Consider the following 21,137-nt stretch of genomic DNA (forward strand, 5'->3'; position numbering starts at 1 on the left):
AATCACTTCAAGAATTCAGCATCATGGCAGTCCACCACACACTGTCTACACCTGTAACACCCATGTGTACAGAAATTTCCCGGAGGTTGTTCTTGGAAAAAACAATCCAAACCGAACTAAACCAAACCAAAAACGTAACAAAACAACAACAAAAAAAAACAAAAAAAAAAAAAAAAAAAAAAAAAAAAAAAACAAAAAACAAAAAAAACCAAAAAAAAACAAAACAACAAACCTTGAAAAAGAAGAAAAACATCAAAACAGAAAAACAACAGAAAACCCAGAGCAGAAAACTGAGAAAGCTGTGATCCTGAGCTATACAAAACCTGTAGTACGTTGCACACCTGAAGCTTGCACTCAGGCAGCAAGCATGGGAGTGAGCTACCAGTAATTACTTTAGAAACAGTAACTTACTGTTTTACTTGAAATAGTATTGAAATAAAATCATTATTTGAATGCATATTTCCCTGAGGTTCAAACAAACGGAACTAGAGATAGTTATTATCTATAATACAACATCACAGAAGTTTTTAAAATGTTATTTCTTAAGGATATGTTTAAAAGTGCTTTGATAATGGAAACTAAGCTGCCTGTAATTCAATACAGCAATGGGATAGTGCGGACCTCTGTAAGCTCTGACATAATGCTTTTAAAGAAGGGATAATTACATGCCAGGGTCCCCCCTCAGCCCAAGCCCATGAGACTGTTTCTTTCTCTAGATGCACAAAAACATTCTCTGGTCAAGGGCAGGAGAAGCAGCCTTCTATAGCCCAAATATCCAGTCTCCCAATGAGTGACACAGATCTGTCTTCTATGTCAAATATATCACTTTCCATATGATGTAGAACCTTTTCGACTTCGATGGGACATTCAAGGTTTTTTGAGTGTACTTAAGAGATTGAAGTGTAAGTCCCACCAACATTAATCTGAAATATTTTCTGCCCGCCCACAGTTCTCTCACTGACACTATCTGTGTGGATTAAAATGAGATCACTGTTTCTTCACAAGCTTAACTGCTAATTTATGCAGATATAACATAGTTACTTTGCTGCTCTTCCGTCTCTGAATCCTACATCATGGTATTTTTGAGGATGAACCTTAATACCTTCTCTTTTACAGGGCCTAATAAAATGTTCCTAATTCTCATTTAAAGCTTCTAGGTTCTAATACAACAGAACCATGAAATAACAGCAATGTTTCTGTTCTTTGCAATAGAAATAAATTTAGCTATTACTTACAGCAGGTCTGTTTCCAAAAGCAGCATAAAAGGGTTCTGTGTTAGGATAAAACAAATTCTTGATATCTGTCAAACACTGAACTTTAAATTTTTCTGGTTTCTTTTCTATGACCTCCCTGAAACGATAAAGGGAAGCTGAATAAGTACACATGAAATACACCAAAAACCATTTTATCTTCTTTATTCAACATTTTCACCTAGCTAGATACTACTGCATAGCATCCACCCTTCTCCAATAAATCTTTTAGAAGTCAGATTGCCCATGAAGACAAAACAGTATTCCCAAGCTTACATAATGGGCACAGTAAATAAATCCTCTGAAACAAGGTAACTTCTATTGAAATCTATATTACAATGATGGCTACAGATCAAGGATAGTGGATTACAGGGAGTAGCTGCTAAACCAATCCTTATGAGGAATAAACTCCTACCAAGTAAACTGCCTCCTGAGAACTGCAGAATGATTCATCGATTATATTAGCCCTCACTGTTTATGGTGCTTTTTTTAAAATTTTATTTTTAAAAGGATTGCAATCCTCTAGCACCGTATGTGCTAGAAGCACCTCAGCCTGTTAAGACAGAATTACAGTCAGGTTCTCCACTACTGCTAATTAGCAAAAGTTAAGGAATAAAGGAATCTTCTATTTATCTTCAGCTGCTTCTTGCAGAATAGAGAATTCATTAATGAACACAAGAGATACCTCATCTCTGGGCAAAAGCCCTTTCACAACAGCTTCTCTTGGCAAGAGGACTGAACAGGTGACAGAGTCTGGAGTTCCCGTAACATAGGAAGATGCCAGCATGACACAAAAACACTTAAGTAGCTCAGAATCCTAGATCCTAGTACCAACACAAATGTCTAGGAAGATGTGAACAGTACAGAAGCTTCATGGGAGTAAAGCAGCCCTTTGGAAGAGCAGATCCATGTATAAATCAATGCCTGAGAATGTGCAAAAGATGCATAAAACCACCTTTCCTCAGTCTCACATACACCTGATCTCAAATCTACAAGGATTAAATTTATGGATAGAACAGTGAAGTCATTTATTGCCCATACACCTCAGCAGTTACAATAGTGTACACAGAAAATGGGCATTCATTAGTCTAGAGAAGATACCAAAAGGAGTATCATTTTGAACGTATTTCTAGATACAAGGAACATAAGATAACAGCAACTACCTTTCACTGCATTTATTAATCAGTCTGAGAAGTGTACTGTAATACCTCCGTGGTTTCTTATATTTAGAACGTGACTGGTAAGACAGCCTGTAGCATGTCACTCAATCAGGAGAACATCTGAACAACCTTTCATTAAAAATTCTAATGAAATATATCTTGTCACAGCAGCTTTTAACAGCTTAAAATATTTTCAGTAATCACTTGACATGCTTTGCTGAATTAGGCAGAAGGTACAATATTAATAATCTGTGCTGTTATTATTCACTCACCACACTTCAACAGCTAGAAAAGATAACATTGTCCTCACAGAATCCCAGAATGCAGTCAGGCATATAAAAAGTTAATTTCATTTTCACATTAATTTCTTCAAAATCCATCAAGAAATAACTTCCACAAAAATATACTTATGCCAACTGGAACACCTTACAGGTAAAGACAAGAGTGACTGCTATGAAAATGTCCACATTTATCCCATAGCTAAATATGAATACACGATATTAAACACATGAAGTCACCAAGCAGTATCTACTGGTAAACAGTGAACACAGCTGTGCCTTAATATACAGCTAAGATATAAACTAGGCAAAACCCAGATATCGAGTAACTACTGAATTTTAATCTTTCTCTAACAAAATTTCTTCTTAATTAAATTTGTACCAATATGTAAAAAAAAATTAATTATTTCAAGCACTCCTACTTAAAAAAGCTGACAATTCAGCCTCCACCAACCTCAAGAGTTTCCTTCTCTGTAAAAGTGAAATTGCATTACCTGTGAAGAGCTGAGAATAGGCTGCTTGGACTCAGCAAAACTGGCCCCTGAGGCAGCACAGTTCCTCTTTCATTGACCCAGTGCAAGTATCCTCTGGTCATGCCTGCCATTCCAATAGCTCGTGCTGAGCAGTACAAAAATTTATAACCATTTCTGTGAGAGGATATAAAAGAAGAAACTACTGTAAAAATAAAGCAGGTGTTTAGATAGCAATAATTTTGAGGTTTTACTTTTACATGAATCAAATCACGGCTGTTAAATAGTATGTTTAACCTAGACTTAATTTAAAAGGAGTAAAAACACTTATGCCAGAAAACTGGATAATTAAAACCCATCTAGCCCCGCTACATTTAGTGATTACACCTAAAGAGGGCTCATTTATCTCTGCTCCTCTCAGGCCTTATGACTCCTTATGGTTACCTTTCCACCCCTGTGTGGTGGAACCACTGCCCTTAGAATTAACTGAAAAGACATCAGCAAAGAGGAAAACACTTGACATAAACAGACAAAGGTGTATTGGCCTTTGTTATATTAACAGTGTTGCATTCCTGCCTCTCAGGCCTCTGCAAAAAGAGATGTCCAGCAGCAGTAACATATTTTCTCAAGCTGGAACAACATGAGCTTCGAAACAGAGTATGAGAACTAATTTTTAACTTGACGCTGAAATGAACGTTTTGGTATAAGTCACAGGTTGCCGTTGATTCTGTTCATGATAGAACAGAATCCTATCTGATATTAGTTCAACTTAATAGCAGCTTACTTTCCAATTCCTATTAAAAAATTGCTTCTCAAAAAATAAAGAAATACTGTATTCAGTGCACACATGGTCATTAGCTCTATCTATTAAGCATTTATATGGTGTTCAGTTGTAATATCTAGCCATGACATAATTATCTCAGTAATTTGAAAACCAACATGACTCAAATCTATTTTCCCCCTATATTTATGATCATCAAAGCCCTAACAACTGATAATGCTAGGAGGCACAGAAATAACAACTGCAATTTAAAAAAGTAATTAACATTTTCACCAAATGTAATGCAGAGGTTATACACAAAACTCAGCATGTGAATTCCCAGGCTGTCCTGTCTTTTCTGTGAACACATTTGTCTAACTTGAAGACAAGTGTCTCTGGCATAATTTAGATTCCAACACCCATAATTTAATAATTCATCATCCATGTAAAACAAAAAGCATTAAATGAACCTTAGCATAACTCTAGTACACAGAACAAATCAGATTAACTAAGAGGAGAGTTGTGATCTGTACCAGAGGCTCTTCAAACATTTATGGTAATTTAAATATATAAGAAAAGCTGACATTCTTGCAATAAAAGAAAACAGCAAACACTAATCCTCCTTGTAAAAATTAAAATCAGATACTCCATCTGACCCCATTCAGACATCAATTCATTTTTCCTCATTTCCTTTTTTTCCTCTCAAGGGGTAATTACAAAGATCCCCATACTCTGTCTTTGATCATCCAGTGTACAAAATGGCTTGACTACATTGCAAAATGTATCCAGGGAACCAACAGGGAACCTGTACTTTTGCACTAGCCTTGCTCACCTAGAGGCATTGCCACATATCACCACACATGAGCTGGTACAGTCTAATTGTTTCTCTCCTGTTCATCTTCATCAGAGGAAACATCCCCATTGCTTTGGAATGAATTCCTCTAGGTCCTATCTGGATATAATGTTAATGACATTAACTAACCTAAAGCATAGCTGATATACTGTTTCCTGACACTTCTTCAAGAGCTAATGAGAAAAAAAAAAATTCTAAACATGGTTAGATCCTAGGTATATTGAGCTGCTTTTTGAAGATGCCCATCTTTCTCCAAGAATTACATAGGATGTAAAAGCCACAAGTAAACATGATGAATCCAAGTCCCTGCTCCAATAGCATGGAAGATATTTATTACTGTGGACCAGCAGACATCAGTACAGGTCAGTTACTGGGCTATAATACAGCAGGTTGCCAGGTTAAACCTTTTCCTTAGGCCCTTCACAGCATGGTCCTTGTTGACTTTCAATAATTTTAAATGGCATTTTAAGCAACTTTTACTTATCGCTTGCTCTCAAAATTAACCAATGACATAAATATTTTAAGATTGATCCTTCCCAACCTTGCAATTTAACAACAGATTAGCAACACTTACATACAGAAATAAAATAAATTATACAATCAGCAGATCATCATCAATGTCTTTGAAGCTCATTATTTATACAAGTAAAACAACAATAGTATTAGTAGTGAGTATCCAAAACTGATAGATTTCTAGTCAAGATAAGACATTGTGCTGTGCTTTAAGGATGAGATTTAGCTTGCGTGACTAGAAGCTCGATGTTTAGACAGTTCAAATCAAAACTGTTTCAAAGAACTCCCTTACTACTCAGTGGAAAGAAAGGGAACTCCTGCCAAACAGATTCATTCCGTAAGTTCTAGGTTCCATCCCTGCACAAACTCCAGGTAAGTCAAGTTAGCAAGAAGAATTCCAACGACAGTGACCACCCTGGGCCACAGTCTTCAACAAGGAGTGAAAGGAAGGTATATTAGCATGCTATGAATTAATACTGCTGCAATTCCCAGTTTGCATGGAAGTTCCATTTCCTGCAACTGCAGAACCCATTCAAATTACTGCGGTCTTGGGAACTATCTGTATCTGTTTAGGCTAGTTAAAGGGCAATCTCCACTCAAAGATAGGGGCTTTTGCTTTTGTTATCACAAAGCAGGTTTTGCTCTGCATAGCATGCAGGAGACGTTAATGTGTAAGCATTACTGAAGTGACAAGAAATTGATGAAATTGTCGCCCTTATAGGTTAAGAGAAGCGTGGAGAAATTTAAATTTTTACGTGCAAATGAATAAACACAAGCCACAGATTCATGAACACATTTACTGAATACTCACTGGCTCACTTTATGGTACAACTTCGCAATTCCTTGGTGCGTCCAGTCTTTGCCAAGAGTTGGCAAAATATGACCTAAAGTATCTGACCTGAATAAAGGAAAAACAATATAACTGAGCTGAAAAAACCCATACTTATAATAACAGTCAAGTCTAATACAAATCCCACTAACTTACTTGGGTAGCTGCAAACAAAAAAAAAAGGTATTCTGTAAGGGACTGATTGTCTTTAGAAGAGAATTAGTTTATTTCCCTTTTTTTTCTAGATAGACTGACATGCTCATCCTTGGCCACGCTGTTTAAATTACTCCTGTGCCCCAAGATGGATAAGCTTGTGCCACAAAAGATAGTACAGAAGTCACAGCACACAGGCCATCACTCAGACCTCTAGGAGGCCACCAATGATAAACATACTTTTTGAGTTTACATTGTTTTCGAAATAAACAAAACCTACCCATAATGGAAGTTTATGGGAAATTGAAAGTATGAGGTAAGTCACAGTCTAGCTTACTTCAAACTAACTTTTCCACATTAAGCCAGGAGTTGGTCAGGTGTAAACTGTTTTGAAATATTTGTTCTAGCTTCAACATATTTCCTGCTTTATATGACAGAAAATTATTTACACTATAATAATAGTGCAAATGAGCATCTTGCTTGACAAAGCTCTGTACAGATACACAGCAAAAAGTCCACACCCTGAATAACTTGCATCTTAGAGGAAGAAATATTGGGCAGTGGGTTAGGATGGATTTGCATTGGCATTTGTAAGGTGAAGTGATTCAGTAACTCTGGGCAGATCAATAGCAGAGAGAATAGATCCCACTCACTTTATTGAAGCTTAAGAAAGCAAAGTGGGGAGAGGTGTTAATTTATGTTGGCACCAAATGAGAAGTTTGACATACAATGGATAAACCACAAGAAAGAAGAGAGTTTCAGTTTAAATCAAGTATTTTAATTTCCCTCAGATTGCTCTTGAAAATTATTTTTCCTTCTTCTTTTTCCTAAGTAGATATAGCTAAGTTTGATTTTGAAAGAAATTGATTTCAAAACAAATTAAACATCTCACTTAAAAAGACAATGCTTGTATTTTTATTTCATGCTTTCCCTGTTCCACACACAATTGTTTTCCCCAGTGTTAAATACACTAAATAAATAGAAACCAGCCAGTCAGTGAATCATTTTGGTCATTCCAAAATTATGAGTTTTACCCAAAGTACTAAACTGAAACTTTCCATCAGATTCTAGTTCTGACATGGATTTTGCAGTCTAGTCTTCTAATAATGCCTAACAATAGAATGCCCCAGGAATGCCATTTAAAATAAAATTCACATGTTTCTTCTTTATAATTTCTCCTTCATATTTAATTACTCTTTTAATTATTACCTACTTCATGAGTATCATGAAAGGTCAGAATGTTGCAGAAGGTCCTCCAATACTGCTGTAAATGCTATCATGAAACACCAACAGGTGACAAATAATGGGGACATATGACATGTGTCTATTAAATTAGGAATTCAGCTAAAGATTGTTGTCTGGTTTGAAAGCCAAATTTTAAAATTAAAAAAAAAATTTAAAACCAACCAAAAAAAACCTACCAAAAACAAGAAACAAAATGTCCCAAAACACTTGTATATGAAGATTCTGTGATTAACATTCCTTATTAATTATGTTTTCCTTTAAACTAAGGAGGAAAATCCTTGTTTATAAAGTCTCTCCCTGTTCATGAACTCACCGTGTGATTGTTCCATCAATATCAGAAATAACAACTTTATCGTCCCAATTCCATAGGTAAATGGTGCCTTCACAGCGGCAAGTGCCTTGATACTGGGTTGTAACACTAAAGGTCACATCATTGGGGCCATTCTTGAGCTTTAAGCTTTTCTACAAGACATTATCAGCAAGGTGATCAACAAACTAAGCATGTAAAATGGACACAGTGTTAAAGCTGCACATGATCATTACCTTGGAGTATTTGGCTGGGGACACTGGTGTGGATTTCTCCTCCCATAAAGTCAAACCCATGTGTGGGATTGGTTTTGCCCAAAGACCAGGGTGTACTCAGTGGGTAATTGAGAAGTATAGGGAGAACCAATATGTGCCTCAGGGAGATTTAACCTTGGGGGAAAAATAATCTGTGGTGTAAGCTGTATGCTGCAGGAAGCAAAGTAGCAGCAATGACAAGAACTGATGAAGAATGAATTTTGCAAGAAGCGAGGGGAATGCAATGAGGACCCAAGCCGGACCGGTGTCAGTGCCAACAATCAGGTATGCTGCTCTCCTGTCCTGGCCGCCCATCCTGATGCAATGGAGACCAAGTCATGGATCTGAAGGGGTGGAGGAAGGCCATGGAATGGGAAAGTAACATGTATCTACGAAAGGATAGGATAGTAGTTGATGAAATATATGTTTGGTATAGAGATGATTTCAGAATGTAGTTAAATTGAATCTGTGGGTAAGGAGGGATTTCAATAACAAGAAATAAATACAATGGAACAGTTAGAAGATATATCAATTATGTGGGAACTGAGTGTGATACAAATGGTATGGAATGGGGTGGAAATTGTATTCGGTCTGGCTGAGCTGGAGCTCATTTCCCCACAGCTGCCCTCACAGTGCTGTGCTTTGCACTGGCAGCTAGAAAGGTGTTGGTGCTTTGGGTACTGCTGAGCAGCACTGGCACAGCACCAGCACTGTTCCTCCAACATTCCTCCCCCATCAAGGGGCTGGGGGTGGACAGCATTGTGGGAGGGGACACAACCAGGCCAGATAATCCAAATTAACCAAAGGGGTACTCCAAACTATACATCAGCTTAGACATAAAAGTTAAAGAAAGGAGAAGGAGCAAGGGACATTTGTTAAGTTACAATGTTTGCCTCTCAGAGCTGAAGCCCTGCTTTCTGCAAAGTAGCTGAGCATCCCTCACTGGTGGGAAGTAAAGAATATACTTGTTTTTCTCTTTGTTTATCGACCTTATGTTCTCTCTCCTGTCACACTGAGAAGGGGAGTGACAGAGTGGCTTGGCTGGGCACTTGGCATCCAACCAGTCAACTCAATTTGGTCACACTGAATTTTATTGCTTTTAGTAGAGGTATTCTAAATAACAACAGTAGAGGCTTACCCTGTGTGGTATATACTAGGCATTGATTTATAGAACAGAACAAAACAAATAAACAAAAAAATCCTGTTTCACAATCAGGTAAATTAAAAAAAAAACCCCAAATGTTCACATAAACAATAACAAATGATGGAATGGGTACCATCTAAGGGCGTTTCCCACTCTGAAAGGCAGATACATACGCAGAGAGAAATGCGAGTAACAAAGTTCCATAAACTGTAATTAAGACCTTTTCTAGGAAAATTTGTGCTCTACAGTATTTCATCTCTTTTGTACAATAACTGACCTCTCACACCACATGAACTACTACCCTTCAGCCTACACTACCTATCCTTAAACTCTCCCACTTTGCTGCCCTTCACTGTCTCCTGTGCCACTTAGTGACATGTGGGACAAGAGGCTACTGATTTGATTCTATTTGAGAACCTAGCTGTTCATTTTCCCAAGACCTGTATGAATTTTACACTCTTAGTGTATATTTTCCTTATCTTTCATTGCAACTTTTCAATTAGTTAAAAAATTAAAAGTAGGTGAGAATACAGAACTCATGGGTAACTGATGAATCTCATCCACTGTTTCATCAAGAAACCAATTTAAGAGCAGTTTTAACTTCAGCTAATTTCTGCAAAGTTTCTAAAACTGTAAAATCCCACTTTATTTGTGTAACCCCTGCTCTCTGCAACAGAAAATAACCAACACATCTCATCTGTCTCTTGGGAAAAACTGCATTTCTTACAAATTATCCAGGCAGTGAGTGATGGGCTGTTAAATGCTGTACGCCTCATGTGGGTTTCCTTCAGAAAATTAATTATCTGTACCTAAGATGACAAGAAGTATTTCCCTATACAAGCCCATTTTTCCAGATCAAATTGAAATGTACAGAACACAAAACTGCAACAGTTTTGTCATCATTAGCCAAAACACCTCTGTCACAGAGGAAGAGAATTGGCTTCAAAGAAATTAATAAGCTCCAAAGAAATCAACAGCCTGGCCTCATTATAAATTCACAAGCAGCTCTTTCAGAAGTTACTAACAGAAAACTGTATTTACGCAAAATATTACTATCTGCCTATAAATGAGAGAAAAGGAAAAGAGAGGAAGGAGAAAGAAGAGATGCTGGTTAACTTATACACATTTCACATACTACAAAGAAGGATGCGGTGCCAATACACTTACTCAGGTGACAAATACACACTTTGGAATTTGATATTTTTCTAAATGAGATCCCACCTCCAAACCCCAGCACTTGCTGCAAGGAACAACATTCATGTTTAACACAGAAAATAGAAGGGAAAAGGCTTTTTCAAAAAATATAATGAGAGAGCATTAAATGCAAGATGTAAGAGCTAATTAAGCTTTGAAGCCTGAATAACAGTAAAGATTTATGTTGTATTAGAAATGCCATTTAAGGACAAGGATGTAAAATTAACTCACAAGTTGGTCAGAAGTGAGTCGAAGTGATTTTTTGTAACTGATTCCAGACAATAATGAAAGATGACTGGAGTTGGTTTGTAATGACCCAAGGTTTTGTTTGGCAGCTCTAGGGTCTTCATCGCTTGAAGAAGATTCATCTTTTATTCTGGAACATTGCACACACAGAAAATGATGTTATCATGTCAGTAAATGCATCTCAGTATCCATTAAAAATGCATTAACAGTGAGTCACCAAATAAGTCATTGATTCTCTGCTACCAAGTACTGTCTCACAGGAGGTCATTCATATAATGAGTTTTAATATATCAGTGAAGTACCAAACTTTCATTCACACATTTGCCATTATTCAAACTTGGACTGTTATAGGCAAGTGAATGGCTATAACAACAGTTTCATCACTTAAATCTGATGAATATAAATTAATGTATTATATTAACTCAAAAATCTCATATGATACAAAAATAATACCCATTAGATACTAAAACTGCAAAAAAAAATCCTCTGTTCTCAAAAGAAGAAAGAGGCACTTATGCGGGCTTTCCCTCTTCTCTCCTCCCACAAAGAATTTAAAAATTAATTTTAAAAAAATGCAGTTATGGAAGTTTTATCATACAAAATAATTCCTCCTGTTCTTTCAATGAGCAACTTCAGATAACTAGATTATTCTTTTCCAGGATTTGCAGGATTACCCTGTTCAGAATACAATGATGAAAAGTCATAAAACCTGAGCTCCCTTATAGTACTTTGTTTAAATACATGTTGGAATAATTACTTTTGTTCTGCTACAACCATTTTTTAGAAACTTCTTAAGGGTATTCTTCCTCAGAAAGAACATTTTCCTACAGTTAAAAAAACCTATCAGATCCTACAAAACTGATCTTTAAAACAATCAGTATTTGGCCTTTTATTTCAATCACACTTGGAGGCTGTTTAATGTCAGGTAGTCTTGACCCAATATCAAGGTACTGCATGTCATGACTAGTAACATTCATTTAAAAGCCTATCTTATCCTTTGTGACATGCGATCTCAAAAGCTTTACTCAACATCCCACTTGTCATATTTTACTTGCAAACAATAAATTTTTAATGAGAGATTTATAAGGCCAGTTAAAATTTAAACAAAGAATACCAAATTCAGAATCTAGTCTGCTTGAACTCTTAATACCACTTTAAACCTTATTTTTGAACAACCACATAAGAAACAGACCTCTATGTCACTTGCCATCCTTAAAAAGAAAAACAGCCTTTCCAATTTACTCTGGCTCTCAATCTCAGAGTCAATGGAGACAGTAACTAATCTCCTACAGAATGAGGATTCCTCCTTCCAGCACATTTGCCTGGACTGCAGCTGCTGACCAACAGAAAGAATGAGAGCTTTTTCTTCCAGAAGGGCAACCCCCCTTAATGAGCATAAAGCATATTTGAATCTGGTCCTTTTCAGCTGTAACTGCAGCCAGCACAAACAAGATGTCTTTACATTTAGATGTATATGCATCTTAAAGGGACAAGGTAGGAGAGCTGTCCCTGGCTAACTCATCCCTCTAAAGCAAGCTAAAACTCATCTTATGGAACCCTCCAAGGTGAGATTCTGGCTATACAGTGTGATTTGTTAGGAGCACAAGAAGGAAGAGACTTCCATAATCCTGGAAAGCATGACTATTGCCTGTGGAAAACACTCTGGAAAGTCCCTTATGCAGGAACCAACTAATTTGTCAGGCCATAAATCTAAATAAATTAAAAAAAAAAAAACCAAGCAACTGGGATCTGACAGCACCTTGGGTTCATCTATGATGTTCCCTTAAAAACTCTAGAGAAATACATGTAGCTCTGGAGAACTGCTCCAATCACAGTTTGTTTCCAAGGGGCTGGAATGTGTGTCCCCGAGCTGCCAGCGAAACCACAGAAATGCCAGAGTGCACTCACAAGGTTTGCAGCCCTGCCATGGGTAGGGGTCTCCTATTTGTACTTCTGTGGTGCAATGAGTAACAAATTAAAAGTATTTCACTGAGACAGTATTTCTTTGTTCAAATAGTTGAGGTAACTTGCTGTTGTTTTAAATGGTCACTCTTGCTTGTTTCAGGTACGGATGATTTTGGGGGTACCTGTTTCCCCTGCTCATCTGTGAAGAGTCTTCTGTAAGTCCACTCTCACTCATACCTTGCTCTGGCTTTGTTTCCTGTAAAAATACAAGTATGAGTAGCTGTGCATCTCCTGCTGAGCAGAAAGTACACGTTTTTAGAAAAACAGTTGAAAATCAAATTCTGCCTTGTACAGATTTGGTAAAAATCAACAGTATGTGTGTCTCCTTTGTAGGCAAAATAAAACCCTTAAAGAATAAAGGCAGTACAAAGAACTAAAAACTGCAACTATAAAACTGAGAACAGTAATTAAGATTTAGTTTTGCAGGGAAGAAGTAGAGAAATACCATGTTTAACATCTAGTACTGTTGAAGTTCTGGGATCAACTCCATGGCTACTCAGTTCATACACCTCAAATACCTAGATTCCACCTGAGAAAGGAAAGGATGATTTGGGAGAAGGAAAAATAACCCACTAATTACCTTTTAGAGAATCATTTAAATCTTAAATCCAGTAAAACTTCCTAAACTGCTTTTATCTTGAGTAGATGCTGAACACTAACAAATTCATTCCACAAGATTTTAAAATAGTGAATAGTTCTGCTTTACATAGTTCCATTTAAAGTTGTCACACCTCAAGAGATAATAAAATACTTCCAGATAAAATCGTAAAAACTTCAAACAACTATAAAACTAAAATCTCATGCTCTGAAACCCATACCCACAGACCAGTACAACGGTTATCTCATGCAAGGTTAAAGTTCTTGACACAGGTACAACCATAAAATTGTATTAAAAGTACTTTTCTCCCCTCAAGTACTTATGCTTCAGTAGTATAAATTAATATGGAGAGGTTTTACTAGCCAACAATATTTCATATAAAGCTTTGTTTTTTCAGTTTTCCAGTGTTCATCCATGATTTTAAGATTGTTATCACAAACTTCTAACGCTCTGAAAAGAAACTCAAAAAGACTTTCAAACCAATATATATAGTCAGTTTGCCATCTTAGGTTTTGCTGAGTTTTACAGCTCACTCTACTCATAAATATGTCTGCTCTTTGACCATCAAAAGAAAGATGCTGAAAGGTAGGTAATCTGAGTGAAAACTTTAAATTAGTGGCACAATTCTGATTCTAGGTTACCAAACAGAGATTTAATACATTAGATACTACTGCCTCAGATCTGTGTAATGAAAATAAATCAAAATTCTTCAGGAAAATGTTTCAGGTAGGATCTGATCCAAATATTTCTGAAGTCAAAACAAACCAGACTTCAGACTATGTTTAAGGTGTATATCCTCAGTCAAACTGAGTACCAAGTTACCCTCTGAAGTGAAGTTCTGAGGGATGAATATGCTGATACCCAGCCTTCTCACTGCAAGCATTAGGAAACTCTGCTTCCTTCTTAAACTTACCTCTTTAATAGTGCTGTTCCTCCCTCGCCATGAAAACCACCATCTTCCACCTTTCTTTGGCATCTTGTCCCTCATTATAGTTTCCACAGTTGCCTGTGATAAATGGATGGTAACATAAAAAAGGCCCAAAATAAAGGACAACCTGACATACATAAATGAAAAAGTGCCAAACACACAATTTTAACTGATAATAAATAGAATAAAAGTAAACATACTGTCTGCGGACCATAAATTCTACTAAAGCAAAATCTAATGGTATCCAGAGCTGCTCTGAAGTAACTTAAGCATGAATACTTATGATATTTTTAAAAGGAAAATGAAAAAAAAATCAAATCAAAGAAGAAAAAAAGCATAAAGAGATATTAGTATAGTGTCTAGAATGGAGAACCTGCTGTTTCTAAGTTTTTTAGTACAAATTATACATTAAAAAAAATTAAAACATAACTTCCTGAAGGAGGCGTCATGCAAAACAGTAACAAACTGACATGCAAGAGTTATTTACAAAGTTTGTATTTAATCACCAGCTTAGCAAAAAGCAATTACTAGCTTTTATGAGGTTATGAGTTCATGAATTATCATGCTATGAACTTGACTGAAAATGTCAGAGGAGTTTATTTTATAAACTTTTTCTACTTTACATTGGTTCTACATACTAGACACCAGTAGAAAAGTTTCTTTAAAATATCCATAATGACTGGAGTCTTATGCATTTTAACAAGGGGAGCTGAATTCTTTCAGTCAGAGAGAAGCAACAGATGGAACAGGAAGATATTAAGGTAAAAGAGGCCACAGGGTTTGGTACATCCTAGAACAGCTTGGCCACTATATTTCTAAGATGATAGCTTCCACTGCAAGTAAGGTCACCAAAATAAAGCTGTGATGTTGATTAATGATTTTTTTAAAAAATTTTAAAAACCAAGAACTCTTAGCAGTTAAGAGGGGGCTGTGTTCAGATAACATGTGGCACAATTGATCCCTTTTCTCAGTTTTTCCATAGGTTTTCTTCACTATATTATCTAAAGTATATGAGAAAAAAAATTACAGAGGAATAAAGTTGAGTTTTTCAAACAAATTAAGAAAAACAGGGAGCAGATGGAGCTATGGAGAATGGAGTACCACAATTGAGAAAAAAAGCTACAATTTAAGGAGATTCTCTAACATGTCAACAACTTCAAGCAGATGTCCTATAGACTTTTAGTGGGGGAATGCTTACAATTACATGTGCATTGAAGTGTATTTTACAGAACATCAGTAATTTTTTTGCAAAAACTTACGTTTTCAAACACTTTATAAACTCTGTTTATTACTAAAGTATCTTAATACTTCAATTCCTTAACTTCATTACTACAGCAAATCAAAACTCTAAGTCACAAATGATGAAGAAAACCAGTAGGATGATTGGTAACATAAATGAGTCTTTTTAGTTTCAAATGTACAGTAAACCAAGTAAACCTTTCCAAACATACAGATTGTTCAAACTATAAATATTGGCTTCTCCACTAAATTAAAACTGCACTCTCAAGTTGTCAGCATTCAGAATATAAATTAACCATTAAAAAACCCAAGCACATGGAATTACACACTCATAGAAGATTTTTCTCAACTGATAACCTATGTGAATAATGACATAAGTATAAAGCTGTTGAAAGAATTGCCATCTGATGTAACATTATGGAAAAATACTTTATAACACTTCTTTCCATTTATCCATCCTAGGCAAAACCCAAGACATCTGGCTCAGGCTTTGAAGTGTTTAATTTAAAATGCAGTTACCTTACATTATTTTTATTGCCACTGAAGACCCAAGAGGCGCCTATCAAGGTTTGAATCACACTGTGTGAGCACCCAACAAATATAGAGTAGGATAACTATGTACCTTATGTGGGAATTTGAGTTCCATGGGATGAATCCCACCTTTGATGATTACCAGAACATTTGCAGTAATGCACAAAACATCTGGCTCTGTGAAATCTTTGAAATTTAAACCACGTTTACCAGATACTTGGGATTTTTAGGCTCAATTTATTTTACACTGGGATGTTACCATGCAGCTGCACATGATTGCTTATAAAGGTAATGTGGCACTAAGAAAGAAACACTGGCAGAGAGTATTCTGGGCTTTATAGAAATTTTTAGTCCACAGTGATGGCAACAGAGATAACATTTGAATTCACACAGAACAATCCCAAAGATATGTGAAGTGCTGCAAATGGCAGAAGAGTTTAGGTTCAAAAATGTATTAAATCCGTGTCTAACCAGGACACAAAATGTTGATAGTGGTGATACTACTGCTTTAGATACATTTACAGTATTTCTGTCATGATCACCTAGGTGGCACCAGGTCATGTGGCACTGAACTAACTTCTTCAGCACATTTATAGAAGACCACACTCACTGTTGTCACACAGTCACACAGCTATCTGGCACTACCTACCTGGGTTATGAACAACCAACTGAGAAACAAAAAGTTACCAAGCTACAGGCCTTCCTCATCTAGCATTTAAACCCTATCCATTGAGGTTATTTATATTGACTTAATAATATATGCTGTATACATATAAAACAGAAAGCAAACACCAAGTATTCAGTTACAGCAAGCATTACCATGGGTCAATAAAATTTATGTCTAAAATCCATATTAATGAAGTAAAAAAGAAATTTTCCTACTTCAAAATAGTTGTAGTAACTTTAGCCTAGAAAACACTAGTCACAGACTAAACTTAGTCCATCACATGATAGACGAATAATTATGTGGGTAGATTTTACTAATGTGCAGATTCTCTTGTACAACAACCCATTTCCCTCCCTTAATCAGTGGCATCATTTCCAAACTCCTCCTCTTACCAGCCTTCAGGTTCAATCTCACCTTTGGCAAAGGTTTCTGGAATGCCTGCATTGCCAGCAGAAGGGGACCAGCTGTCGTCCAGTTGTAGTACCTGGGCACGCAAGGGAGACAATTACAGCATTTTGTAATCCCAAAGTCACAATTCACAATCTACCTGGTATTCACCACCTGGCAGGTGAAAGCCATGAAGCACAGGTCAAACTCTGACCTGCACTAGTAATAACAGACCCATCTTATTCCACAGAATGCTCACAGGTATTTACCACGTATATTTTTCAGGGTATGCAAGAGAAGCTAGGCCTTGAGTAGAAAGGGTGGTCACACATTACTCAAGCCATCATAGAATCAAAGAATGGTTGGGTTGGAAGGGACCTTAAAGATCATCTAATTCCAACTCGCCTGCCTTGGGCAGTGACACCTTCCACTAGATCAGGTTGCTCAGGGCCCCATCCAACCTGGCCTTAACCCCTTCCAGGGACAGCACATCCACCACTTCTCTGGACAACCTGTTTCAGTAACTCACCATCCTTAACGCAGTAAAGAATTCATCCTAACATCTAATCTAGACCTTCCCTTTTTTCATCTAAAACTGTTCCCCTGTATCTTATCACTATTACCATATAAAAGGTTGCTCTCCCTCTTTTTTCTACTTTCCCTTTAAGTGCTAAAAAGCTGCAATGAAGTCTCCCCAGAGCCTTCTCTTTTCTAGGCTGAAACCCAACTCTCTCAGCCTGTCTTCACAGGAGAGGCACTCCAGCCCTCTGATCACCTTTATGTCCCTCCTCTGAACTTGGTCTAAGAGGTCCATGTCGGTCCTGTGCTGGAGAGCCCAGGGCTGGATGCAGCACTGCAGGTAGGGTCTGAACAGAGCAGAGCAGAGGGGCAGAATCCTCTCCCTCGACCTGCCCCTGCTGCTTTGGATGCAGCCCAGGACATGTTTGCCTTTCTGGGCTGCAAACACACACTTCTAGCTTATGTCCAGATTTTCATTCACCAGAACCCCCAAATTCTTCTCTACAGGACTGCTCTCAATGAGTTCATCTCCCAGCCTGTACTCATATCTGGGATTGCCCCAAACCAGTTGTAGCATCTTGCATTTTAAATTCTTGAATTTCATTAGTTTCTTGTGGGCCCTTTCCTCCTCTGGATAGTATCACTCCTTCTGTTGATTCCACTGCAACACTCAGCTTTGTGTCATCTGCTAATGTGCTGAGGGTGCACTTGGTCCCACTGTCTATGTCATTGACAAAGATACTGAAGAGCACCAGTCCCCAAGACAGAGCCCTCACGGACACCAGCTTCCATCTGGACAGAGCTCTTGACTGCAACTCTCTGGCTGCATCCATCCAGCTACAAGCCTTATTATATTCATCTTTATCACAGCATAAGCCACATTTTTACAAGCTTTTTTCCTTTTTTCCATCAAGGAACCACATAAAACTTAGGGGCTGCAGTCTGTAGGATGTCAAGCTCCTGCGATTATACGTTGAACATGGCTCAACACTTGTTGCAGACAGTAGGACAATTACAGTGTCCATTGTCCAGGAAAGATGAAGTTCACACGACATTAAGAGAATATTACATTTAAGATCCTCACTAAGGCCTCCCCTCTCCGCAGTACATTCAGCGGGCAGATAAATACTACCATCAGATTCAGAGAACAATGTCAGGGAAGCAATGAGTGACTCACCTCAGACCACAGAGGGCTGAGGTCAGGTATGAGGCTGCAGCATCCACAATATAAACTATCACCTGGTACATCACCCTTGCATGAGCCATGTATGTGACTAAGGGTAGCCAAACCTCTCTAAGCACAGCACAAAGCCATGATCTCTCCTCTGTTTGCAAGGTGCAAGGAACTCTCAAGTTAAAGAACCCCCCAAAAACCTGCATCTGGCTTAGAACACAGCACTGCCCTTCTGCCAGCAATAAAAGCATACAAAATAATGTCTTTCCTTGCAGAAATGGAAGCCTCATACTTAGTTGGTGAAGTTTGACAAGCCTTGAAAAGCAATGCCCCCACAGAGGCATATTAGCAAAATATTCAGTATATACAAAAAATTGCTTGGTACTGAGTGACTGGAAGCAGACTGATGTATCCCTGTAAATATTAATTATTCAAACTGGCTCAGGGCAAGCCTTAGCAAGTTCACATCGTATTTCATTTTTACTCTGTCAACTGAATGTGAATACTATTAGCATTTGATAACAGCTTCTTGAAATTCAAACTGTGTCAGTAATAGGTCATCTGAAACTGCTCTTCACTTTCAGTTCAAAGGAGGAAAGGTAACTAGAAGGACCTGAATTCATTAGGGAGTTGACTCTTTCTGGATGAATCCAAGCTACAAACATTCAAAACCTGGCTTTCAGCTACAGTTATACTGATGTGATGCACTGAAATGACAAAGAAGTGTCTCTGTTACAACAGTAATTTTTTTTTCTGAAATATACTTACTTATTTCCAATTTTAACCACAAGGTTAGGGTCATCAATGATAGCAGGATTGTCCACAAACTGCTGATATGTTACTGCATGTTCTAAGAACTCCTCTGTGGGGGAAAAGAAGTTACATTTGTAAAGCATGCATTTATAGATGCCTGGGATGGGCCAACCTAAACCTCTCAGCACCTCTCAGATACATTGGTTTCACCTTCATTACAAGGGTGCTGAGATTTAACTGCAATATGGAAGCAAGTTGTTCAGAGACTCTCAATTTCAGAAGATGAGGGTTTCTTTGTTTCTGGGTGTATTCCCTTTCAAAATATAACCTGAAGTGAAAGCTCAGGGATTGAACTGCGAGGGAGGAAAATCTCCTTTTAGAAAAATTATGTAATTTACAAGTTATTCAGATGACAGTATGACTCAAATAAATCACAGGATATTTGAAACATTTTAATAAGTAGCTTGTGAGCAGCAGTCAGTGTAGCACCAGGCTCATATGATTTTATGACACCACATTACTGCAGAAAGTGCAAGTGTTAACACATTTATTTTAAGGTGGCCATATTATGCCACTGGAAGTTTAAGGCACGAAGTATTGTGATTTATCTAAAAGTTACACACAAACTGGAGGTAAGGCAGGAATCAGGTTGAACTTTTCAACTCCTTCTCTTCATGTTCCCATTTATGGACCACCTTTTTCACTGCTGACTCCAACAGCTGTGAATTTCCTAGCTATATACTGTACTAAGTGGCAAAAGTATAATTAACACTACTGTGATACGAAACATAGCACTATCAGGAAGTAAAAATACCAATAAAATAATTCCAAAAATTTTCATATATAGTGGATTGTTCAAATGTGTTAAAAATCATGAGTTCTAGGAAGTTTATCATTACATGGCCAGTATCTATCTTCTCAGCCCAGCGCTGAGTACAGCCACAGGAGGGCTCTGCAGCCTCAGGCTGGGAAGCTCAAGCCCAGCTGCCAGCACACGTCTGCAATTCACACAGTCATCCTGTACCTTTGGTTATCTCTTTGTTCTCAGTAAGGCCTCCGCAGAGAGAAATGGCGATGGAGGGCAAGTCCCGAATTCCATCCGAGGTGCTTTCAGCCCCACTGTCCACACCTGAGCTCCCGACAGACTGCGGAGAGTGGCTGGCTGGCCGCGGCCCCACGTCGGCCGTGCTCTTGCTTTGGCCATTATCCCCACTGGAAAAGAAAAATCAGGAATTCAGTCTTCAGGTGTTCATTCCCAAATTCATTCCCTTTAACATGTACAAGCTTAGGGAAAAAAAAAAAAAAGAAAAAAAAAAGAAAAAAAAAGAAAAAAAAAGAACAAAAAAGAACAAAAAAGAAAAAAAAGAACCCTTGTTTAAATTTAACAGCAAAACAAAACAAAGTAATATAGGCCTCCTGTGGCCTCCAACATTAGATTGCTTCTACTTACTTGTCTAAACTAGGCATGTATAATTATACCTTCACTTATTTATAAGAGCTAGGAAAATAAGACAATAAACTGTATAGTCTTAGTAGACAAAATAATGGTACAATAAGCAGAGTTTATACTAGTCAAACTATTCCCACACAGGAACAAGAATAAGCACATAAGTTTATTATTTAATTTATATTAACTACGTAAACTGAAAGCTAAATGCAAACAAATAATGTGTATGTTTGTGTATTTATGTGTCATGTATGTATAAATAAAATACTCTAC

The 21,137-nt window shown here is 37.4% G+C and overlaps 1 protein-coding gene across 4 annotated transcripts in view; it reads right to left on the reverse strand.

Moving 5' to 3' along the window:
- Nucleotides 1-21,137, reverse strand: part of LPIN1 (lipin 1) — an 81,066-nt gene that overhangs the window by 5,385 nt on the left and 54,544 nt on the right. For 3 of the 4 annotated variants that reach the window (XM_068183440.1, XM_068183442.1, XM_068183443.1), the window contains 11 exons: nucleotides 20,442-20,629; nucleotides 19,433-19,526; nucleotides 16,999-17,068; nucleotides 14,348-14,425; nucleotides 14,133-14,225; nucleotides 12,744-12,817; nucleotides 10,642-10,786; nucleotides 7,825-7,973; nucleotides 6,096-6,182; nucleotides 3,183-3,335; nucleotides 1,236-1,350 (listed from right to left, as the gene is read on the reverse strand). In XM_068183440.1, the coding sequence (XP_068039541.1) occupies nucleotides 1,236-1,350; nucleotides 3,183-3,335; nucleotides 6,096-6,182; nucleotides 7,825-7,973; nucleotides 10,642-10,786; nucleotides 12,744-12,817; nucleotides 14,133-14,225; nucleotides 14,348-14,425; nucleotides 16,999-17,068; nucleotides 19,433-19,526; nucleotides 20,442-20,629 (1,246 nt within the window). The remainder of the gene's footprint in view (nucleotides 1-1,235; nucleotides 1,351-3,182; nucleotides 3,336-6,095; nucleotides 6,183-7,824; nucleotides 7,974-10,641; nucleotides 10,787-12,743; nucleotides 12,818-14,132; nucleotides 14,226-14,347; nucleotides 14,426-16,998; nucleotides 17,069-19,432; nucleotides 19,527-20,441; nucleotides 20,630-21,137) is intronic. The other variant, XM_068183441.1, reaches the window with a different exon arrangement.

This window comes from Anomalospiza imberbis, chromosome 3 (assembly GCF_031753505.1).
Source record: "Anomalospiza imberbis isolate Cuckoo-Finch-1a 21T00152 chromosome 3, ASM3175350v1, whole genome shotgun sequence".
Classification (NCBI taxonomy): Eukaryota; Metazoa; Chordata; class Aves; order Passeriformes; family Viduidae; genus Anomalospiza; species Anomalospiza imberbis.